The following is a 26,193-nucleotide window of genomic DNA, read 5'->3' on the forward strand; positions in this document are numbered from 1 at the left end:
TTGGAGAGGTGTCTGTTCATGTCTTTTGCCCATTTTTTAGTTGGGTTGTTTGTCTTCTTGTTAAGTTAATGGATTTCTTTATATAGTCTGAATATTAAACCTTTATTGGATATGTGGTTTCCAAATATGTTTTCCCATTATGTGGTTGTTGTATTACTTTCAGGATAAAGTCCTTTGAGGAACTAAAGCTTTTAATTTTGATGAGGTTCCATATATCTATTTTTTCTTTTGTTGCTTATGTTTTGGGTGTAATGTCTAAGAATCCATTGCCTAACACAAGGTCCTAAAACTGCTTCCCTATGTTGTTTTTTCTAGGAGTTTGATAGATGTAGCTTTTATATTTTGGTCTTTGATCTATTTTGAGTTGATTTTTGTATATAGTGTGAAGTAGTGGTCCACATTCATTCTTTTGCAAATGGAGATCCAGTTTTCCCAGCACCATTTGTTGACAGACCTTTCTTTCCTAGTTGATTTTCCTTGTCGAAAATCAGTTGGCGATAAATGTAAGGGTTGATTTCTGAGCTCTAAATTCTATTCCATTGGTCTATATGTCTGTCCTTGAGCCAGTATCATGCTGTTTTGATTACCATGGCTTTGTAATAAGTTTTAAGATTGAGAAGAGTGAGTCCTCTAACTTAATTCTTCTTTCTCAAGATGCCTTTAGCTATATGGGGCCCCTTAGCCTTCCATGTAAATTTGATGAATGACTTCCATTTCTGCAAAAAAGGCTGTAGGAATTTTGATTGGGATTGTGTTGAATCTACAAATTGCTTTGGGTAGTATAGACATATTTTAGTCTTCTAATTCATGAGCACAGAATGTCCTTCCATTTATTTAGGTCTTCTTTGATTTGTTTTAGCAAATTTTGTGGTTTTTTGTGTATAGATCCTTTACATCCTCAGTTAAATTTTTTCTGAGACATTTGATTCTTTAGTTGGTATTGTTAAATGGGATTTTTTCCTTGAATTTTTCTTCAGATTGTTTATTACTAGTGTACAGAAACACTATTGATTTTTGGATGTTGATCTTGTACCCTGCTACTGTGCTGAATTCATTTATTAGCTCTAGGAGCATTGTTGTGGATTTTTCAGGATTTTCTGAATCATGTCATCTGCAAAATAGGGAACATTTTACTTATTCCTTTCCAATCTGGGTGCCTTTTATTTCTTTTTTCTTGCCTAATTTCTCTGGCTAGAACTTCCAGTACAATGTTGAATAATAGTGTTGACAGTGGGCATCCTTATCTTGTTTCCTGTACTATATATGTCTATTAGGTATAGTTGGTTTAGTGTATCATTCAAGTCCTATGCTTCCTTATTGATCTTCTGACTGGATGTTCTCTCCATTATTGAGTGTGTTCTGTTAAACTCTCCTACAATTAATGTGGAACTGTCACTTTCTCCTTTCAAATCAGTCAGTATTTGCTTCATATATTTTGGAGCTCTGTTGTTAGGTGCATTATATTTATAATTATTACGTCTTCTGGTTGAATTGTTCTCTTTATCAGTATATAATGACCATCTATGTCTGTTGTAACCCTTTTTGACTTAAAGTCAGTTTTATCGGATATTAGTATAGCCACCTCAGTTCTCTTTTTGTTACTACTTGCATGGTATATTTTTTCCATCCTTTCTCCCTCAACCCACTTGTGTATTTGCGTTTAAGGTGACTCTCTTGCAGACAGCATATATTTAGATCATGCTTTTTTTATCCATTCTGCCACTCTGCCTTTTGACTGGAGAGAATAATCCATTGACATTTAAAGTCACTACTGATAATATGGGACATTCTTCTGCCATTTTGTTGTTTAGTCCTTTTAAGTCTTATGCTTTTTCTTGTCCTTCACTTCTGTTAATGCCTTGTTTTATATTTATTTGCTTTTCTGTGTTGTACAATATTGAATGACTTCATTTTTCTATCTGTGTATATTTTCCATCTGTTTTCCTTGTGGTTACACAGTGGTTAAAATTTAACATCCTAAATATAAAACAATCATATTTGGTTGATTGCAACTTAACTTCAATAGCATGTACATATACTTTTCCTATATTCCTCTGTGCCCCCACCCTTTTTTTTTAATTTAATGCTTATATCTTTGTACATTGTATGTCAAAAACCATAGATTTATCATTAATTTTATGCATTTGCATTTTAGCATCTGTCAGAAGATGTAAGTGTATAAAATAATACATTACAATAAACTGACATTTATAATTGCCCAAATGGTTACCTTTACTGGAAGTCTTTATTTCTTTATGCCACTTTGAACCACTGTCTGGTGTCCTTTCCTTTCAGTATGAAAAGTTCCCTTTAGCATTGCTTGTAGCACAGGTCTGATGGTGAACTCCCTCAGGTTTTGTTTATCTGGGAATGTCTTAATTTCTCACTCATTTTTAAAAGGAAACTTCATCAGGTATAAAATTCTTGGTTGGCAGTTGTTTTCTTTTAGCACTTTAAGTATTTCACCCTGCTGCCTTCTTACCTCCATGGTTCCCGGGAAATTTTCATCTCATTTATTGTGGTCTTCAGTTGCACTTGTTTTGTTTGCTTCCTTTCTAACATTTCTGTCTCTTTACTAAGATTCTCATATTGCTCATTCATTGTTTTCCTGATATCCTTTAGTTCTTTCCCTGTATTTTCCTTCATCTTGAGAATTCTTAAGGTTATTTTTTTAAAGGCTTTTTTTGGTATATCCACATTCTGGTCTTCATTGGTGTTTTCTTGATTTTTATCCTCTTCCTTTGGATTGGCCATCATTTCCTGTTTCTCTGTTTTTCTTGTACTCTTTTATTTTAGTATTTTAAAATGTTCGCTCTGGGATGTATTCCCTGAAATGTTTGTTTCTTGATTTTGTAAACACCTGGTGATAAGACAGAGTTTCTTGGGCTTCAACCCTGCTATCAAGAAGGTCTGCCTCAGGTGAATGTAGTGTACAGGGTTTTCTCTGTCTTTCTGGGCCGTGTCTTATCTTTGGCTTTTGCTTGTTAGTTGTTTGGGAGTTCCTCTGTTTATAGGAGTTCACTTCTCCCCTGTGTTTCCCACGAGACAGACCTCCCTCTCCTGGGTGTTTGAAGCCAGCTAGTCTTTGCCCCAGATTGTCCATCTCTGTAGTTTCTTACACTCTTTCATTGTCGCAAGGTGCTTTTGCAATATATGGGAGGAGGGCACGTTGGGGAGGACTTTCCCAGCCCAAACAGGGCCAGGGACCCATGATAGGGGTGCAAACCAGCTCCAAAGTGCCATAGGACAGGGTCAGGGAAAGTGCCAAGTGCTTTTTTCATGGTTCCGAAGTTGAGCTTTCTTGGCCTAGCCAACAAATGCAAGCCTTCAGGTAACTGTCCACCCAGCTCTGAGGAAGCATAACTATCTTTAAATCTCCTCTGCTGTGACCTTTGTCAGGGGTTAGTTGAAGCAATGGCTGCCACTGCCTTTGTCCAGGGCAGGTTGAAACAATGGCCACCCTCAGAGCTGGGCCTTCAGTGATCTGAAGTTGCTAATAAAATCACTTATTGATCTGTGTCCAACCCCTGGTTTGGGGTAAGAGGATTTTTATGTTCCTTTTTGTCACTAGGGAAGTAACCAAGGGCTGGATCCCATGGCGTCCTGCCATAAGAGTGGGGGTTAGGCACTGGTAGCTGGTGTGTGGACAGAGCAATTTACTGTTCGTTACCGTAATTTATCAGCTGCCACCTCCTCCTGCTCTTCCCTGGATGCTCTACAATGTTCTTCTGGCCTTTGGAGTTTGCTGAAAGTTATTTTTTTAAGTGTTTTATTTGCCCATTTCCAAGGGTCAAATTTCTGTAAGACTTGTTCTGATTTGACATGTACCTCCATATTTCTATATAACCTGTATATATTGCCACTTCTGATATCCCCCATGCAAGTTTAGGATTTCCTCCTATAGAAGGTGGAGAAGATGTATCTGTCATGTTACAGGATAGCAAACAGAAACCAGTCCTGGAATTTCAAGCAGAAAAGGCTTTTATATAGGGAATTAAGAGCTTACAAAATAATTCCAAGTGTTATAACAGATGTCAGGACCATCTCCGGACAATGTGGTTCAGAGTTATAATATTATTTGCAGTCTGTGGGTCAAAAAGCCATGCTATTGTTGCCACCCCCACAACTGCTGGTCATATTTAGGAAGCTGGTGTCTAGACATTGGACTTGAGAGTCTCGGCACCAGAAAACTCCTATCTGTCTGACCTTTCATGCTAAAAGCAGGCAGATAATCTCTGTCTTAACTTTCCTTTTCCATATTTTGCCATAGAGTACCTACTTGCTGGAACCTGTTTTGCATTCAGAACACGCGCTTCAAAGGAGACCGGGAAATGTAGTTAGTTTCCAATTGTTCAAATAAAAAGGAAGCATGAAAGGTGGGAGAGCCAATCTAAGTTAACTACGACGGCGTTATGGTAGTACCTATACCTGTACCCAAGTACACACATGTATACTTTCTGTTTTCAGAACTGATGCACGTAGTATATTTTGATTATTTTCCGTTTCTCCTTCCCCTACATAGCCTTCTGTCTTATTTTGTTACTTAGTTTTCTATGTATTTATTATTTTTTAAATTCAGTTTTATTGAATTATATTCATATACCATATAATCATCCGCAGTGTACAATCAGTTGTTCAAGTACCATCATTTTGTTGTGCATTCATCACCACAATAAATTTTTAAACGTTTTCATTACTCCAAAAAATAAAAAATAAAAATAAAAGTACAAAAGAACTAAAATGTCCCATCCCCCCTATTTTTCATTTAATTTTTGTCCCATTTTTCTACTCATCTGTCCATACCCTGGATAAAAGGAGTGTGAACCACAAGGTTTTCACAGTCACACAGTCACACCATGTAAGCTACATAGTTATACAATCGTCTTCAAGAATCAGGGCTACTGGGTTACAGTTTGACAATTCCAGGTATTTCCTTCTACTTATTATATATTTCTTATTGATTCAGCTTGAAACTGTCAGTTGTTTGACTCTCTTCTCCATCTCCTTTTTCTTAAACAAATTGCTTCTGGAACTTAATGCCTCTGGCTTAGACTGATTTCTCTCCTTGCTTCTGTATAGGTATTATCTTGTGTTCTCTGACCATGACCTTGGGTGTTCTTTTACCTGTTTCTTGTGATGGACCCCCTATTTCCTGAAACCAGTTTCTTACTCTTTCTTGCTTTCCTCCCTTGTTTTGGTGGAGCATATTCTCTCCCAGCCTCCTGAGAAAGGATTAGGGGTGGGATGAAGTGATTTTTTTTAAAAAATTCTACTTACCTCTGTCTATATAAAGAAATACTTTATAGATCATTGCTAATATATTTTTCCTGTGCTCTGAGTGTTATCATATGCTCTCGTCCTGTGAGAACTGAGACTGCAGGCTATACTATGCTTTCAACTTTAATTGGTTTTTATTCTGTCATTTATTTTGATTTTTGACAACTTTTGACCAAGTTAACTGACAGGAAGTGTACAATTGATGGTGCTGTAAAAATGAAGAAATAGCATCATGCATGATGTTGGCATGCAATTATAATGGTGACTATGTAAAGACTGATAAAAGAGGATAAAGATCAAGTTTAGCATTGTTAAACATTCTTTGATATTATGAAGGGCATTGTATCCATCATTTTATGAATAGCAGCTAAGAAAACAATGGAGATGTGCCATAATTTCAGGGCATTTGAAGAAAATGAACGAGCATTGCCAGAATATGATGCCAGGAATGTATCTTCATACAAATTATGTGATGTTGATCCTAACTCCGATTCAGTTACTGTTTCCAAGGACACATTTCCTACACTGATTGAAGTATAATTTTTTTGCTTCTCCATCCTTCTTTCTGTTCTCCCCTTCTCTCACCCTTATTAGAAATATATTAGAGCTTTTTATTTTAATCTTTTATGTCTTTTAACTTCTCTTTCATATTTCCCAACTCTTATTTTTTTTTTTGTGCTGCTTTCTGGGAAGTTTCTTCAATTCTGCCTTCCGTATCATTAATTCTTGTTCATCTCTTCTCTAGTCTAGTTTTTACTTCACCCATTGAGCCTTCTACTTCAATGAATTTATTTTTCATTTTTGTGATTTCTATTTGGTTCTTTTGCATGCCTGCATATGTTTACTTAACCACTGCTTGTATTTAATGGATTGTGTTCCTTTATATATTTGGCAATTTAAAAAAAAATTCCTATTTTAAAGATTAATTTCGTATTGCTTTGTTTTTTATAGTTGTTCATGGGTTTATCCCTCCCTGCCCACTCCCCAGCTTTGTTGGTATGTTAGTACTATTTTTCCTTATATCAGAGTTCTTGATATGCCATATATATATTTGCTATTTAAAGGTGGAGTATGTGGTTATGAGGCTACTAATTAGTTTTATGTTGGTTGATTGGCCTAAGTACAGATTTGAATTACCTGCCCAACCAAAGCAAAGGCTTTTAGTCTTGGTCTTAGGTAGATAACTTGGTGGCTTGGGTGACTTGTATGTGGATGAGCAGGTGGTTGGAGATTGTCTGATTGTTTTTTAAGGACAGGGAGAGTCAGTGTAGTTTAATTCTAAACCTTAAGGCCTATTTGGTCTCATCATTCTTGTGGACTACTTTGTTCAAGTCCCACTCACTAACTGTTATGGTTTGATTTTGATGTATAGATGTTTTTGTTTCTTCCTTTTAAGCTTGTCTTTGTTTTAAAAAATGTATTTTAAATATTTTAGTTAATTTTTCAAGGTTTGGAATGATAGGTACCAGTGACATTGTAGCAAATTATTATTTCAACTGCAGTGGGATTTGTGTTTGTAGTCCCTCAAATAAAGAGTCAGAAAAGAATTCAGCTGGCTGTGGGACCTGACCTATGACAAGCTAGCTTCTCCCCTTGTTGAAAGATTACAAACATACTCATTTCTTTTATTGAAATGTTAAAAGATTTTTAATTTATTTAAATAGTTTTATTATAAAATTGTGATGAATTATAAAATTTACCTAAATTTGCTGGTTTAAGTATAGACTCAGCACCTATTAAATGGTGAAAGGTGCTGAAACTTTGAGACATTGTATTATAGTCTTTGTCACTATTTCTGCTTATGATTCTTCTGTGAAAGTCACTTTCTTGTTAATAAAAGAAAATGTGCATGTACAAGGAAGTATGACTGATGTGCAATAGAAAGTATCTCTTGCCATGAAAATAAATGTCTTTTAAAATAAAATTAGGAAATATTTTTAGATTCATGTAGTTAATGACTTAACAAATGATAAATTTGATTAATTGCATTGCGTGTCACTGGCAGTAACTAACTTGGATGTTGCTTCAGGATGTAGCAGTTGGCTTCTAAGTAGGCTTGGTGGGAACAATAGTTGCTAAAGGGGATTGAGTCTACCTACCCTGTTGCCCATACCCACTAGGTCACTAGTTACATAAGGTAACATAAGTTGTTAAATCTGAGGTCAGGAAGTAATTCTGAAGCATATTGATAAACAAAATACATATCCCTCAGCAGATACTATTTTCTTTAAAGTTCTCATATGCTACAATGAAATTTATAGGTGTTTCTTTAAATGACATGCGGTGTAGAATCCGTGTGTGTGTGTATGTTTGTAAAAAATATTGCACAATATTTGTTGCATTATTTTTTTGTGTGTTTGTATATATCTATAATATGTATCAGGCATGAGAAATTGAATTTTTAAAAAAATTCTGTTAAAGTTTATTTGGGCAACCAACAATTTGCAAATCAGGCAGCACCAGTCTGAAAGGGGTAAGGAGCTCCTATTGATAGGATTTTGATATAATTCTAATATAAATGAGTGTCTTTAATTTTCATATTGCTCTATACAATTATATATATTGGAATACTCCCTAGTTCTGTGAAAGATTATTCAGTTAATTTTGTTAAAAATAAATTATGCTGGAAATTTTATTTTTGCAATAAATCTTTTAAACCATTTATTACGGGAATTTCAAACATATATACAGGGGTAGATAAACAGAATAATGAATCTCTGTGTTCCCGTTACACAGCCTCAACAGTTATCCTTCATGGTTCATGTTGGTTAATCTTGTTTTATCTACATTCCCATATTTTGTCTGCCCTGTAAACCCTACCCCCGTAAACCCCATCCCTGACCCAGCGTAATACTTAACTGGTGTTATATACTTCTATGAGGAGGCATATGATGTTTGTGTTATTTTTCGGTAGTTTTAATATTTATGATAGGATAAGGTTCACATCACCCTCCCTTGGTATGGGTTGTAAAAGATTTTCTTGTAGAATTGATAGTGTAAAATGTCAAGTTACTCTTACAGCTGTTTTGCTATAATCATGGTTATATTACATAAATCATCACATCATAGAGATGCAATTTTCTTGAGAGGTGAAATTCTTTTCTTTTTAAAAATGCCTCATTGTCTTTGGAAATGTCTTTGTAATCAGCACATATTGCTTAATTTATTTGGTGCTTTGTAATTCTATGCAATTATACTATTACTTATATTTTAGGTAACATTTTAATTTCAGTTGATTTGCTATTTTGAGGTAGTTTTTAAAATGTATTTTCTGAAACAGATTATTTATGAATATTTACTTCTAGGTCCTAATAAACTATAGCATGGTAAAAAAATGAGGTAATTTGATATTTACTTATAATTTATAGTTGAAATTATCTTATAATTTTCTTAAAAAAGCAAAAAGAATAAAAGTAATGCTTCCTGAAAAAAACTTCTGTGTATAGTTTGCCTTCCTTTCCTTCTTACTGTAGTTTTATTCTACATGAATCATACTCATTATATCATTTTCATTAGAAAACCATTTATTAAGAATGACTCTTAAGAAATTACATAAGCCTTTGTAATTTCTCAGAAAAATGAACGATGGGGGCTGTGACTTTCTTGATGTTGAATGAGAAATTACAGCTATAAGCTTAACATTTATTTTACTGTTTTTAAAGATTCTAATACTAGTAAAATTGTTGTCTATAACCTAGAAGTTTTCTTTAATTTTACAATGTCAAGAGTGAAATACATAGTTTGCAGGGAAGCACCATTCTATAGGGAATGACTAAATATAGTATCGATGATAAAACTTACTAAGTGTTTGAAAACTCAAAGTATAACTTGTTTTTAGAGTATATTTATTTTACTTGAGTATTTTGTCTCTATTTGTTAGTGTCTATCTTTGTTATACTTATTATTAAACCGTAGAAACTACAAAGAATTCCTAATTAGCTTTTGTTCAGGTTGAGAAAATCTGTTAGTAACCCTTACAGTGTTTGATGAATAAATTAAGACCTTATATGATTATTTTTACTTTACTTTAGAAAGCCATTTTCTAATAGCCATTTTTCTATTTGATTTCAAGTGACCACTCATTCCAGTTGTCATTATAGGTCGATTTAGCTTGCTCTAATACTTTATTACCTTGGATTTGCCAAGAACTTCAGTTGGTTATGTGGAAATGTAAGCCTTTGTGTAAAGGAGTGTGTCGTTGCATCAGAACTTGGCACACACATGGATCTTAAGAAAACAGGCTGTTTGTTCCCTGGAGAAACTATTCTATAAGCTGACTTTGTTTTTATATTCTGTACCATGCTAGATTAAGTGATTTAGTTTAGTTTGGCCTACGGCAAAACGTTTCAGGATATTTTAGAAAATCCTGGTATCTGATTAGCTCTCTGAAAGTAATAATAGTTTGAAGTTTTGCTTTTTTTGTCAGTAGATTGTGCAGTGCCATACCCAGTCTCAAAGTGTCATTTGGAACTGGCAATGAAGTTTATTAACAGTATGCAAATGGCATGCTGTTTGCCCTCCAAAATTTGAAAATGTGAAAGCAATATATTTTAAACACCAAATATTTATTTCTTCTTAATTTGATATCCTTCTTCAAGCATGACTTTCAATGATGGGAAATAAAGGATTTTTTTTTTTGATTAGTTTTTTTTTTTTAATTACTAAAGCATATAACACAGGGAACTATCTATGGCAAGCATACAATAGTCATAATATAGAACAATTTATTTTTATTATAAACTTTTTAAACAGTTTCTGAACAATTACTATTGTAAATAGTCCTTAAGCAATGTGGTTGTTTTAAGAAGTATTTGCTTAATATCAGGAAAATCTTTCATATGTTTCAGATTTTTCTATTCCAAAAACTTGGACTTCTCTAATTTAATAACTTACTAGGTATATCAAGGTTATTATTCCTGCCCTATTTTGGTTTATTTTATACTTTTCACTCTACTTAAACCAACCAGCCAAGTGAGCACACAGTCAACCAACCATACCAAAGTATAATTATAAAAGGTTAATTAGGCATAATAATTTTTTCATAATTTCAAAGAAGTCATAAAGATCACTTCCTTTTTATTCATTTTGCACCTCACAAGGGTCATGTTGCCTCCTTCATGGCTTCCTATTAAATTCCAAGGTAATTAATAAACATTTAATAAAGTTGTAGACAGATGAAATATAAATGTTTCTTTCCTTCATTTTCTCAACCTCTCCACCCCAAAACTCTATGCCCTTTCCTCAGAGTAAGCATTGTGTCCTTCTGGAAAAAAATACTATGTTTATTCAAGCATGCATGCATATGTAAGTGTAATTTTGTCTTTTTTTAAAAAAAATTATTCATGTTCTCTATCTGTATGGTTTTAGTTAAAGATATATTTTGGGTAGGAAATTTGTTTGTATTATTCACTATTTTATGTCTAACCCCTTGAACAATGTCTGGCACTTAAGTATATGGGTGCTTAACAAATATTTATTGAAAGATTTTTTCCATATAATGTACATATAAATCTCTGGCATTTGTGGTATAAACCATATGGATTTTCTTTAGGGTTGAACCACAGTTTATTTTTCCAGTTCTTTATTGATAGAAATTTATGTTTTTTCTAGTTTTCTTCTGGTCATAATTCATGTGTCCATCAAATGTATACTGAATACCTACTGTATGCCAGACACTCTTCTAGGAGTACAGAGATGAAGGAGAAAATCAAGGTCCCTGCTTGCATGCAACTTACATATATAGTTTTGGTTGAGATATATCAAAATCAATGAAATAAAACTTGAAATCAGTTTCATGTAGACAGTAGCCTAGGTGAATACGGATCAGAGAGGACTTTCTCCTTTAGTTAGGATGACTAGGCAAAACTTTTCCAAAACCTTTTAAAGAGAATTTTTTGAGCAAGACCTGAATGATGAGTAAAGTGGTTTAGAGATCCAGAAAAGAGAATTCTAGGTAGAGGGAACAGTGGTGTAAAAGCTGTGAGGCAAGAACAAGTTTGGTGTTTGAGGAACACAAACAAGTCCAATATGACTGGAGTATGAGTGAGTACCTGCTCTTACAAATAAATATTTCTTCAGTGAATATCTTTCTACATAACAATATGTTTTGCATATTTTTGTAAATATTTTTAGTAGCAGAACTGAGGGGTCAAATAGTATATGCATTCTTAATTTTAATAACTGTTGTGCAGGGCCACTTTTATCCCTTATCCTTTTCCCTAACCTCCACACACTACTCTTGCTTTCCCTGCCTTTAAGGAACTTGATTTGTCTGGAGCTTGGTAGAAGGTGAGCTGTGATGTGAAGCACAGCTGGTCAAAGAAATTCTTTTTGGAAGAGGATGTGCAAGGGGCTTTGAATGGGAGAGTTTTATATAATAAGATAAAAATCCTTCAGTGGGACATAGGATTATATTATATAAGTGGTTATATGGAGTAAAATATTTGACTGTCAGAAATACAATACTCTCCTTTGGCCATATCATGAAACCATTTTATGCAGAAATTATCAACATTTCTTCATCTAGGAAATACAAAATTTAGAGTTGTTTAAAGAGTTATAGTTGGGTAAAGTGTAGTATTATAAGTGATTCCTTATTTCACATGACTGGATCTAATTTATACAAACTTGTGATTAAACTAGAATCATGAAAAAATTCCATCAACAAGTCAGCCAAAAAGCTTTGCCAGAATGTGGCTTTTGCGTAGGAAGGTGAGAGGGCATCTCCTATTTAAAACAAATTTTAAAAAATCCTGGATGCTGTCACACTGGGCAATGAATTTTCATTTTTAAAGGCTTCCTTATCAAAAAAGCATTATTTACTTTTAAAGGAGAAAAGTTAGAATTATTTATAATTTCTTATGCATTTTAGAAATTTTAGACTGATCAAAGAACAAATTTTGTTTCATGAAGTGTTTCAATGCTGAATAAACAGAGTCAAGTCACATTTGAGAGCATAGAGTTGTCATTTTTTTGCAATTTATTTTTTAAATTCAGTTTTATTGCGATATATTCACATCCCATACATCATCCATGGTGTATGATCAGCTGTTCACAGCACCATCATATAGTTGTTCATTCATCACCCCAATCTATTTTTGAACATTTTCCTTACACCAGCATCTACATTTTTTAATGGGGTAAATGTAAGAAATTTTGGCAGATATATTGAGATTCCCATGTATCTACAGAGAGAAGGAATTAAGATTCCTTATTTATTATTTTTCCTTCTACTTAGTGAGACTTGCTTCCTTTGAGAAATAAAAATAACATGGATAGAAAAGAATATAAATATAATGTAATGATGTTAATATGGTATATTCTGTTGGTTTCATTAGAGTTTTCCCATTTTCCTTCCTGTTGTTTTTAACATGGTCAATTTGTTCCAGCCTAATATATAAACAAATAAACGTTAATTGGAAATTGATTTTAGTTTGCTTCTAGAACCTGGTGAATACTAGTAATATTGAAGGGATTGACTTATATTTTGTCTGTGATGTAAGTCAGCACTTTGATTAAGAAACCTAATGTATCTGATTAATTGTGTACTACAAAAATCATCTCACTAGTTTTAATTTGAATATACAATTTTTGGTCAAAAACAAGTTCTTTGATATCCTCTCTTTACAGAGAGTGTAAGGACAGGAATTAGTATTTTATTAGTCTTAATACTTTGTCCTGAAGAGGATAGGAGTGTAAAACACATTGCAAGTTTACAGAAATCTTGGATTTCTATTACAGTGTGTAGATGTATGTTTTAATTGTTTAAATCATTAGAAGATATAATTTTTACCTAAGAATATGCAAATGTTCCATTAAATCTGTTTTTTAAGATTTTTCTAGTTTAATGTCTGAATCCAAATTCATAAAGAGTTGGAAAAATGAGATGTCGGAGCTGTAGGATTCACAGGGATTTCATATGAAGCCTATTTAATCAGGATAACACTGTTATTAATATTCATAGTGTCAGCTGGAACACAAATGACAGACTATGGGGCCTAAAAATTTTACTTGGTGAATTTATTAAAAGTAGCTTAAAAAATTAATGGAATTTAAGTAAAGTTGGTGACTATGAAAAAATGTTGTTAGCAGAAAAAAATCTCTGTAAGAACTTTCTTTAAGAACATTTTGCATTGACATCTTTTGACAGATTTCATTGGTACATAAAGAAGAAAGATGCATGAATGGTCATTTAAGAGGATTTAAATACATTGGCACATTAATTTTTACATGAATAATAAGTACTTTCCAAAAGCAATTAACTCACAGTGTACAAGATATGAATTGAAAAATAAGACTGTGACATCAAAGGGCACAGCAAATGTGCTGTACATTTTAAACTTAGTGGCAGGATTTTTTAATATTTTGATTTATTTTATTTTTATGGTTTGCCCAGGATATGACTTACAATATGGTTAAAGCATTTGAAAGCAAATTATAAGGACATTAATTTAATACTTCCTCTTACCTGTCCTCCCCCCACCCAAATATTGGTAATGTTAAACATTATCCTTTGCAAATATCATTTGCATTTATTGGAGAATTAAGCATTTGTTGTGCTATTGGCAGTATTTTATTAGAGAAGACGTTCAACTCTGCAGAAAGGCAAAGGAATGATACTGATTGGGTTTGCTGCAACAAGTACATTAGTTTTTAATACAGACTTATTGATTATACTTAGTAGCATAAGTATAGCATAAGATTATACTTAAGCATAACTTAAAAGGACAATAAACAAGCTTCTGAAAGTTTAGTGTCAAAAGTTTACTTAAGTATCATATGAATAGTATGCAAGTAAATTCATACTGAATTTTAGCCTAATAAAGTAAAAAGATGGGAATACCTAAGTTAAACAGGGAAGCATTTTATTTTGTATAGTACTGTTACTCTTAACCTTCAAAAATAAGCTTCTAATGACAGGTAAACAAGTGTTCAAATTTTTGTTTTTATTATTGAGGTTCATTGAAAACAATTAATTTTAGACCATTATGTAAAGTCATGAAAATATTGAGTATTCTATATAATATTTTTCAGAGGTTATTTTTCTGTGGAAAATTTATAATTTATAAAAGCCTAGTTTAGCTATTATCTGTAACAATCTAGTTAGGCTTTACCTATGAGATAACATAGGTGTTGGCCTGGTAATACAGTTGGGTACTAGAAGTTTCTTTCTCTTGTAGTCTGTCTGCTAATGTATATGTGAATAATGTAGTTTCCTTATAAGGTATAGGAATTGCCTGGTATGTATTGGGACTCATATCCAGAGCTTTATTGGGAAAATCATTAATTATCTGGGTGTCTATAAATTATTGTAATATTATGGCTTATATTATGAAATTAATTGATACATTTGTTACTATTTTTTGTAGTTGGCTTTTTAAAAGTTAGCTTTTTTGGGGGCACTGAGATACTCATTAATATGCCCAGGAGAGGGCAGCATTTTACTATGTCAGGCTCAAAAGAATTTGCCCTGCTTAGACTGTCAATGTTTCTTGTAATTACTCCCAGTATATTTGTTGCTTGCTTATGAATTAACTTGCATTTATGGAACTAAATCATTCCAATCATTTAATTACACCTGAGGAGCTGAACTATAATTGCTTGCTTCCAACTAGGATCTGATATGGCTTGAGCAGTATTAATTTTGTGTTTACTTTTCTGAGTGCTAAAAGCATTAAAATGATTGTGCAATGGGATTACATTTTACTAATTGCTGGCATTCATTAGCTGGGTAAATGATGAGGAAGAGTGACTGTATATTGCAGAGGGATAAAATTATGGTTTTAAATGGTATATTACTAGGCACATTAAGGCTGTAAGACATGTTTTAAAATACTCCAGAGGTTATTAAAGACTGTATTTTCTACATGTCTTGCTATATGAATCTCTTATTAAAAGGCTGCAATTATTATTAACCTTTTTGGGCAATATGTAGGGAAATGGCTTCATTGACTGGAACATATTTCTTTGATATTAATAACTTCCTATATTTTCAGCTAATCCAAAAGTAAATGAGGAACTTAGAAAAAGATTGCCAACTGCATATCAACATATTTAGATAGAATTGGAAAAGGAGAGGCTTACTACAGCTTTATTTGAGGATTTTTTAAAAAACGCAAGGTTCTAGCTGTGAAGCAAATCTAATTTTATTCTCCTAAAAAGCAAGCAACAAAATACTTGCATAGCTTTTCATGTTTACTATGAAAACAAATGCAAGAGAGAAATGGCAGTAATTCCACAAGTTAGTGATAGTCTTTATTTTATTCTAATTAGTATAGCATTGTTAAATTACTTTTGCAAGTTTTATATGAAAATATACATGATAAATTCAAATCAACCCAATAAATTTAAAAGTTTTGGTATGAAATTTATGGGAAATAGAGTGAAAATTTTACTTTTCTTGAATGCTTGACATTAGAGTTGGAGAAAACTTAAATAAATTAAATGGTCCTACACCCAAAAGAGTAAAGATGTCTGGAAGCTTAACCTGATCTGTATTTACTAAAATATAAGTGTGAAGGAAAGAACCTTTTTTGGGGAAAAGATTTAACTTTACCTGTTGAAATATGCAGTTAATTGTCCCATTATAAATGTTTTAGAAAACCATTTGTCTTGTAAATTCTCTGTTAAACAAAGGTAAGGGTTAGGTGTGTTTTAATACATTGTTTTAAGTTTATTTATCTAGAGCTGGCTTTATTTTAGCTTCAAATCTTGGAGCAAAAACCAGAGACATTGCCAGAGCAAACAACAACAGAAGTGCAAATGGAGGAATGGTCAAAAGGTAAGGACTTTTAAGGTATTAATACCAAACCCAAGGTGTTGTGCTAGTTCAAGGCACTGAATGAAGTATGTTTGTTCTAACTAGTGTATTATACAGAGGCACACAGACTCACAAAGAAAGAGACACACAAAAAGACACCTGCATACTGAAAAAGAGACAGTGAAAGAAAGACAAGCAGAGGAGGATACATGCAGATGCAGAAAAAGAGACACACAAAAAAGAGACATCAAGACAGATGTAGGAAAACAAACAAGCAGGGAGAAAGAAAAACATACAACACACAAAGAGACGGAGAGAATACTGAGAGAATTACAGGGAGAGAGAGACACACACACATAAGGCGCACTTAGAGAAAGAAAGAAACACAGATATAGAATGAGACAGAGAAAGAAACAGGAAGGGAAATAAAGAGGAATACTCAGAGACACAGGCAGACACACATGGAGACACACACAGAGTATAACATGCACATATTCAGAGGCACACACAGTGAGTGACAGAGAAAGAGAGGGATACCAGAGTAAGAGAGATAATAAGAAAGAGACAGAGACATAGAGTGAGGGAGATATATAGAGAGAGACAAGAAAAAAAAGAGACACAGAGAAATATACAAGCATACTCACATATTCACAGTCATATGCAGGGAAAGATATATAGAGAGTGACACAGTGAAAGAGACACATATACAGACAGACAACAGACCCCCCCCTTCCTCTCCCTCCCCACCCCCCCAACACACACAAGTGAGCAAAACAGAAACAGAAAGATCCCAGAGAAAGAGACATAGAGAGGCAAATATACAGACACATAGAGTGAGGAGGGAGAGATACAGAAGGTAATGAGAGAGACATATGGACATACACATAGAGACAAAGGTTAAAAAAAGACGCACACTTAAGTTTCAGAGAAACACAGATACAGAGAGATGCACAAAGAGGGACACATACAGAGAAATATGTACACTGAGTGAGACTCACAGAGACATTCATAAAGAGATACATGTACACAGCCAAGAGAGTCACAGACAGAGAGCCGCATAGAGCCAGAGATGTGCAGATGGAAACAGACTGACACTCAGAGACAGACATGTAAACAGAGAGGCACAGAGAGAAAAAGATACACACAAATATGCATAAGCAGAGCGACACAACTGATTGATAGAGAACAGTAAGTGACAGAAACAATTTGAAAAAGAGTCTGAAAGACAGAGACAGACTGAGAGGTGGCCTGAAAAAAGAGATAGAATTTAGATAGAGTTTGCATGTGTGCATGCAAGGTTTTTAAAAAAATTTTTCTGAGGACTGTTACAGTAAAATGTTGCAAATTTGGAATCCTTGGAAAAAGAATCGTTCTGAATATGTTATATATAGGGGTAGGCTTAATGTACATCTTTTTTATTTCCTCTAAATTTTATTATTTAAAAAATTGGATTCTTACTAAAACATGTTGCACATATCTCTCACTTTTTTGGTTCCTCTTTCCCTGACAGGGTTCCTTGTTCAGCACGTATCAACCATGTTGTTATCTTTTCTAGAAGGCTTAAGGGCATTTTGGGGGACTGTTCAACAAATCACAATACTAAATAAGTTAATAATTGTGTATTCCTTTTAGGTATAGAGGGATACTATGCTTTCTGGGTACCCTTTTCTGATTTCTGCATTTGTTTGTGATCTCCATATTTGTTTTAAATTTTCTTGCTGTCTGTGCCTTACCATGTGTAAGGAACCTTTCTCTTATACATGACTTTGGGTTGTTTGCTATGAGTTTAGAATCCAGGTAACTGATTGAATTGTGTATAAAGTAATAGTAAATAATATTTGAATAAAGTACTTAAAGGTTTTTAATACAAAGTTAATAGTTTTTACACATGAACTTTGTGACACTTAATTTTGGTCCAATTCTTTTGCATCACGTTTGCAATGAGGCTGTATTGGTGTGGAGCTGAAAACTAATTTGTAGTAACTTTTTTATTCATTTGTTTAATTAAGCAAGCAAACATTCTTCTTTCTTGAAAGCACTCAAAATGTTTTTACTCAATGTATTGAAATAAGAAAAGAGGGAGTAAAGTTGCCCATGTTGCTTATGTTCCCTATTCATAGATCACATTGTTGTGAAAGTCATATCATCCGACTTAGAGACAAAAGAATCCTTAAGGAGCCAAAGGAACCATTTTTAATAAGAGATAGAGACTATGGAGTAAATACTTCTCATAAATATAGAATAACCATTAGAGGTGTTAAGGAAGGGAGACAGTGAAGCTCTAGGACACTTATGGAAAGGAAGGTTTTTAGGGTGGAAGATATAGATACATAGGAAGTTTGCAGAAGGCACAGATCACTAACAGAGGTGGCCAAAACATCATTAAGAAAATTTGGATTTTACAAGTATTTTTTATAGGGAGAATAGGAATAAGGCCTTCCTTTATATAAGGGAGTGTTAATGAAACATTATTAAGAAATAAAATTGAACAGGTGAATGTGAGATATTTTGAGTTTTGTGATATCTGATCTGGTAGGTTGAAACAGTAAAATCTCACATGGTCATTCACTTGATAGCAAGGCTATGGGATTTATCTTAAAATACAAGTTACTTCAAAGCTCTGTCTTACACTAATGTTTGTGGTCTGCTCTGGTCAATAGGCTTTTAATTTAATATTATTTTACTTATTTTTAAAGAAATTGAGCTAATTAAAAACTTTTATTACACAAATATACCTTTGAGCTGTCTTACAAATTTCATTATAAGGAGTGTTGAAGTGGCCATTCTTTTCCTAGCTTTACTGTAGAAACATTGCTGAAATATTTTAAGTCAAAGAGCTAATGAGGTATATAATGTAACATATAGCCATTTTTATTTCTGTTTGGTTTTGTCATTGTAGACAATTTGGAAAATGTAAAGTTTGAGGTTGGTAGGTTGGATGAGTGAAGACATCTTCAAAATTTGTTTAGGTTTCTTTAAGAAGTTAAAAACAACTCTGAATAACTGAATTTTAAGTTAATGAAAGCAATATGTGAGTGAATAAATGTGTGTTAAGTGAGAATTGGTAACAACTTGTAACCTCTTAAAAAGTAAATGATGTTTTGGTCCTTTTCTGGAAACTCTCTTTTTTAGGGTTCTTTTTATTCCTGTGATCTTAGAAAGAAAATAGAATGTCATAATTAAAAGTGTTTATGCTTATGTAATGCCAATCCTTAGAAAGATCATGAGTTGCAACGTGATTGGTTCTTTGGCCATTTGTATTATTTGCATATTATTTAGTTTCCTGTATAAGAAAAAGGGCACAGAGATCAGAAATCTCTTATGAGTAATTACTTGGAATAGTGTTACTAACTTCTCAATATTTCTTATATTAAAACTTGGTAGCTTTTTATTAAATTAATGGAAACATCTAATTGTTTTGTAGTGCACCACAATGTAGTGGAAATGGTTTACATGTTTATGGGTAAGTGTGTCTGCAATAAGTATACATTCTTAGAATAATGTAGGTGAAAATGAGACCTGGACTAGTTACATTTAGAAAATTGTGAAACTTATTTAAATTTAGTACCTTTAGGGGTCAGTGTTCTCTAAGAAAGGTTAAAAAGGTTACTGTGCCTACCAAAATTAAATATTAAGTCTGCTACATTTTAAATATTTCTTACCAATTGAAGTTAAGAAATGGCAAGAATCATATGATTTGAAAATGCTTTAGACAAAAGCCTTTCAATTTTATGAGTTGCTTCAATATTATTTGTTGGTTTATTATTTCAGAAAATCATGTTTAATATGAGTTTTACATACAGAATAGTTAATTTCATTTATGTATTTATCTACATTTGGTATATATCACATATTTTTAAACGAATTTTCCTTTAAGCTTAAAAGATGAGCATGATTCTAAGTCAGAAATCATTGTACTAACCTGAAACTTGAGAAAAACTAGGAAAAACTGCTTCTCTATGTTAATAGAATCCTTATAGTTTATTGGAAGCTAGCATATACTTTTAAAAATCTTATCTTGCTGAAGTTAAGTAAAAAGCACATGTTCTATATTCTTTATTTTAGAGTTTGACAATCATTTTTGTAGCCTTGATTCTTCCAGTTTTTCTACAGGACAAAATTAATAACTAGGATTAAAATCTAGTGAAAGGGAACTTGAATGTTATTTGTTAGTTTCTTATTAAGTTAGAATACTGATTATTTTTGCTAGTCATTTTTGAACCTGTGTGCCACCATCAGTCTCTTTAATTATTGCTAGTGCTGCTGATTTTCATTCATCTTTCTCTCTATTGAAAAAGTACAAATTCTTTTTTATGATTACCCTTTGTCCATCTGTTATTCTGTAACAGAATTGTATCTAAAACCATTTCATTATTTGTGAGTATTTTATAAGAGTAGACAGCTGTAGATACACTATAGAAAATCATCTATGATGCTTTTAAATGTCTTTGATCATTATAACTATGATTGTAGAATCTCATACCATTTTAATAAACTGTTTTGTGTTTAGTGAGGAGAGGAAGGAAATGACAAGTTGCTTAGACATCTATTTTGGCTCAAGGAAGCTGGCAGAAAAAAATTATTCCTAAGGCGTAATGATCACATACTCCTCAAAATTCAGGGTTTTGGAAATATCTAGATAACTAATCATTCTGTGTTAAATTTCAGGACTTTTAGAGTTGTATTTAATAATTGTCTTTCTAATAAGTAATAGTCCATTTAATTATATATATTATTATATATTTATATATATATATATAGAGAGAGAGAGAGAGCTTATCACAGAAGGCGATACATAGCTTATCACAGAACGCAAACCTCTGAAAAACCAATGCAATCAGTAGTTGCAATAACGTGTTATAGTAGAAAGAGCAGAGGTTTTAGAGCTAGATAGACCTGGGTTCTAGTTCCTTAGTATTCTACTTACTACATATTTGGTCTTGGGTACAAGTCTCTTAACTATTATAAATTTAATTTTCTTGTGTGTGAAGTAAGGAGATAATTACTTTAGAGCATTAATGAAATAATAGAGATGGTATATGTAAGGGCCCTAGTTTAAAGCCTAAAACATGGAATGAGTTTATTTAATATGTATTTTATATACCAGAGTAATTATTTTCACTAATATTGGTAGTGGTTTTAACAGATCTAAAAACACCAAAAAAAAAAGTTGTTACATGTTACAGAGCCTAATAAATGATGGTGGTTGTTGTCATTGTTAATCCATCCAGCTATAGGAGGAAGGTCTATTAAAATTTTTCACATTATTTAGAAGCATAAAGAACAATATTTGAAAGTTATTATTAGTTTCATAAGTGGTCTATTCTTTTAAGTATAGTTTTCAGAATATCATAGAAATTTGTCTTTTCAAAGTGTCATAGCTTGTGTGGAGTATATTTGATAGACTAAGAATCAATGATATTCATTTAGAGTAAAATCTAATTTTGTCTGTATTCAGATGCCAATTGCAATAAAAATCTTCAGATGAATGGCATTGCAAAATATTTTATGCATCCTTTTTGGGGGCAAGTTTGAATTTAAGAATACATTTTTTTTTTTTAATTTTCTAGATGAAATAGAGGAGTTTTAAAAGGACATGTCTGAGGTTTGATTAAATTTGCTGTTTATCTCCGTAGGACCTGGTTTAATAGAGAGTAGTTTCTCACACATGACCACCTAGTATACTTGAACGAGTGAGTGGTTTGGAACCACTGGCAAACTGGCCAACAAGCGTTGATTGATTTCCAGAAGAAATACTGAGGCTGCTCTTAGAAGAATGACTGAAGTTATACTCCTTTGTGAAAATATAAATTTCTGTTATTTTAAATGTTTATTAAAATAAGTGGAATTCTGAGTTTCTTTTTCTTTTTCTTTTTTAGCTCATTATGAATGATTCTGTTACTATATTCTTGGTCTCAGTAGAAAAATGTAATAAAAAATAAAAAAATATTTACAAGGTCAGCTTAGTTTTCTAACTAGTTATAGAGCTTGTTATGAACTGTTTTGAGATTCATCATTTCTGTTATGAATAATTCATGTTACTATATTTATTCCATAGTTTCTTATGTATGATAATAAGAGCTACCTTCCTTCCTTCCTTTCTTCCTTCCTTCCTTCCTCCCTCCCTCTGTCCCTCCCTCCTTCCCTTTCTTCTTCCTTTCTTCCTCCCTCCCTCTCTCCCTTCTTCCCTTCCTTCCTCCTTCCCTTCTTCTCTTTCTCTCTTTCTTTCTTTCTTTCAATAAATTTAGCATTTAAAATCAGTTCAAGCTATACTCTTCATGTGGAATTCTTACTATGTCTTTGATCCTCCTTTCTGTAGAAATTATAATTACTAAGAAGAATGAGCATGTAAAGTGGTAAATTTCCTTTTTAATAGAGCCTCTCCTCCAATTTCTCTACTATTAGTGTGATCCTCCTAGAACTTGTGACTATTTCTTTGGTTTGAGAAAATACCAACTCTGTTTCTAATATGCAAGCTCTTTCAAATTTGTTTGTGGCCATGAAAATATGAAATGATATTTTGAAATTAAAAAAAAACTACTTGACTATTCCAAAAGCTTTTTGTTTTGTTTTACATTCTCCATCCTTAAGATTCTGAGCTCTTCAATAAAAATCCTCATTCATTTCTGGTCATGGTCTCTTCATGCCAGAACATTTCCTAAGAACACATAATTGGCATATGAGTCTTAATTTAATCTTATTGTATCTTTAATTTTCTATAAATTAGAATTTCAGTTTATCAAATTTAGATGACTGTGGCTATATTTGTCTCTTTTAGTGTGATTGCTATAAAGTTTTGAGTATGCATTGGTGTTTCATTGATTTTGGAGATCTGAATGCATTTTTGTATACACTGAATTTAAAAGTGTTTACAGACATGGGTCCAAGTTGATTGACTTTTTGTATTGTAGGTCTGATGTGACTTCCTGAATTTATAAATACTTTTTTTTCATAAGTAGCAAAAAATATATTTTAGTATATATCTACTCACTACTTTTCATTTATAAATTGATCTAAAGTAGTTGAATAAAAAACTTGAGAGGTCACCAAAAACTCCAACTTTTAGACTTTTAGAATCAAAACAACCTATTATAGAGGGCATTTTTATCTTTTGGGGGAAAGTTTCAGATATGGTTTCTTTGTGTTTTCCTTTTTCATATGTTTTTTCCTTGGGAATATGAAAAAAAAAGCAAACTTAAAACAAATCTGCCTTCAAAATTTTGAAATTGGTTGTGTAGCTTATTTTATAGTCTAAATGATTGAATTAAAAATAGCCTAATCTGTATCTTTTGGGTAAAATTGATAATCCTTTGCCAAATTGTAAAATTATGTTAGTAAGATGTAGGGTAAAAATTAATTATTTTTAATAATAATAATTTACCTTTCACTTTATTTTTCTAATTTTTACTTTTTTATTAATTCCAGTTTTCACATATTGTAAACTTTGGTACTGTAAAATCAGGTTGCTAGTTGATGAGTTACAACTGATTGGTTCATATTGATAAAATATACTTGTTGCACAGGAACTGAATAAAGTTTTGCAAATTGTTACATACTTAAAAATTAACAATTATATGCTACTTTTAAATATGGTACTGCTGGCTGTACCTATGGTTATTTGATGTACTCTAAAATTAACTAGCATGTTCTATTCATCGATTTAAGCATTTTTCATACAGGAATACGATCAAAGTTAAGTCCAAGATATCTTTATTTCCTTCTTTAATTAACATCCTTTTTTTCCACTCTGTTTTCAAAATTTTTAGATTAATAGGTTAGTATAGATAAGGGCTTATTTATCATTAGTTTCCTTGAATCAACAACATGTATTAGAGGAAATAAGACAGAATAATAGTTCAGGCTTGTGTACAGATTCTGGGATTTGGAATATGGTGTATAGACTATTCTTTCCACAGATTAATGTAGTGAAAATATTTTACAATTTTGAAAGAACTCCTATTTAAAGCAGAATAGTTTCAAAATTTTTATCAAAAAACCAAATGTTCCAAAATTTTGAGACACTGGAAGCCGCCTAATCAATTGCTTTTAAGAGTTTAAAGTTAAAAAAAAAAAAAAAAGAATATTTATGGTTCACAAAATGTTTGTTTCCTTTCAGTATTTTACAACTAACCATTACAGAGCTAAGAGCAGGGTGAGGCAAGATGAGTCCAAGTAAGATGAGCAAAGACAAAATAAAAATTTTCATTAAAAAATAAAAAAACACTCCTTGATCTCCTGAGAATGCAGTAGAGAGTAGCACCATGGACTTCCTCTGCATTTTTAATAGGCCGTTTGATCTCTCAGATGTTCTGTATTGGACCTTTATTACTTTTTTCTTTTTAAAAATCTCTGCCCCTCCTCCAAATCATTTGAGATGAATCCATTAAGAATTTTACTCTTCTCAGGCTTTTTGTCTCAAATATTTAATAATTTTGTTTAAAGTTTAAATATGCCAACTTCAGCAAGGGGCTAGTAAGGCTTTAGTGTCACTGACTAACAAGGCATGGTTGGTTAATGAAATGGTGAGGCGCCTTCCTTTTCCTTTTTATGCTTTTGGTTTTTTTTTGTTGTTGTTTCATTTTGTTTTTTTCTTTGTGAGAAACAAATGGTGCATTTGAATAAAATATGTCATTTGCATAGAAAGTTATGTAATGATGCCATGTAGAGTATAATGATTTCCTAAAATCTTGTATTTGAAGTAACCTGAATTACAATGAGAGATAAACAGAATATTTACCCATCCCTTATGAGTTGCTGCTGATATGTAAATTTATTCTTCTACTTTGCACAAATATACTTTTGAGCTACTGCTTAAACACTTTTAGGTCCTTAGTCAAACAGTTTTAATGATGCTTCCAATATTATGAAAGTGTGACATTTGATGAATGTCTCATATAGTTTTGATATCTGGGCACATGTCAGCAAAAAAAAATTGAACGTTGGTTTGTCATGCATCACCTAGACAATTTATAATTTTACTGTTTATATCCATCTTGACATTTTTTATCTGCCAAAGGCAGGTTTCATTTGGAATCTTAATCTGAGATTTATTTGGTGGATCTGGAAATCATAGCTAGGGTTCCCACAGGAAATGGTCCATCTACCAACAGATTAAATGGCAGTCCTGCAGTTGTTAGGGGAGCTCTGCATTTAACACACATGCATACTCATTCAGTCAGCACTGTGGAGAAAAATTAAAGTAGTAACCCAGGTTTAGGAACAATGTAGCTAAAAAGTCCCATATTTGCTGAATGACAAAGGGTTATATAGCAGCATTTCATTTTATTATTCGTGCTTGAATTTCTTGTTTGCTTTGTTGAGTCTGCTGACGAATACTAATAAATGCCTGCAACAATCCAGACGAGAGATGCCTGGCAACAAAGCTATGCAGTGGACCTCCCTGATCTTCTCCAGTTCACAACCTGACCTTTTGAAAAATTGGCTGGGCTAAGCTGTAGAATTTGGGTGTAATGGTTATTGTTAACTCCAGCTTTAGGATTTATTAATTTGTGTAATCAAGACTTACCTATACTTCAAAGTTTCAAAAGACCAAACACAATCATCCATCCATTAGAACTGACATTGTGTTTCAGTGATTCCCACTTAGTATCTGACTGGTGATTCTTCTGTTTTGATGTTTTCAGAGTGCACGAATTCTGAAGATGCTCTTAAATAAAATGAGAGGCACATATAAGTAAAATATTTTATTTCCCTTCATAATCATTATTGGGAAAGTTCCATCTGTAAATGAGTTGTGAAATTAGTGAATTCACAATTGGTATTGTGTTTATAGTTAAATAATATAGTTATTAAACCCATTTTGCTTACAGTTGTGGAAAGTTAAGATTTACTGTTTGTTCGTGTTTTCAATTGCCTTACATAAATTATTCCTATGATGAGAATATTTTAGAAAGGCTGAAAATTCAAATTAGCCAACTAACTTGTATAGCTTGTATCACTGGGGGAAAAAAAAGAATAACAGTTATGATAGTTGATCAAGTTTTAAGATAGTTTTCACAGTCATTTTAGCCTAAATAATATTTGTAATCCTTTAAATAGAGCAATATAAGTTTAAAAAAAAAACATAATTTATGTGATATGTTTGTAAGTTAATAGGTGGGGTAGCCTAAAATTTAGGAGATTACTGTTATACTGTG

The 26,193-nt window shown here is 32.5% G+C and overlaps 1 protein-coding gene across 8 annotated transcripts in view; it reads left to right on the forward strand.

Annotated features, from left to right (window-relative positions):
* The window catches only part of MIPOL1 (mirror-image polydactyly 1), a 521,065-nt gene that overhangs the window by 149,394 nt on the left and 345,478 nt on the right, over window positions 1–26,193 (forward strand). For 5 of the 8 annotated variants that reach the window (XM_037834851.1, XM_037834848.1, XM_037834850.1 and 2 more), the window contains one exon: window positions 15,979–16,057. The exons of the other annotated variants lie outside the window; for them this stretch is intronic. In XM_037834851.1, the coding sequence (XP_037690779.1) occupies window positions 16,039–16,057 (19 nt within the window). In that variant the 5' untranslated portion in view covers window positions 15,979–16,038. The remainder of the gene's footprint in view (window positions 1–15,978; window positions 16,058–26,193) is intronic. 8 annotated transcript variants of the gene reach the window in all.

Source organism: Choloepus didactylus, chromosome 4, assembly GCF_015220235.1.
Source record: "Choloepus didactylus isolate mChoDid1 chromosome 4, mChoDid1.pri, whole genome shotgun sequence".
Taxonomy (NCBI): Eukaryota; Metazoa; Chordata; class Mammalia; order Pilosa; family Megalonychidae; genus Choloepus; species Choloepus didactylus.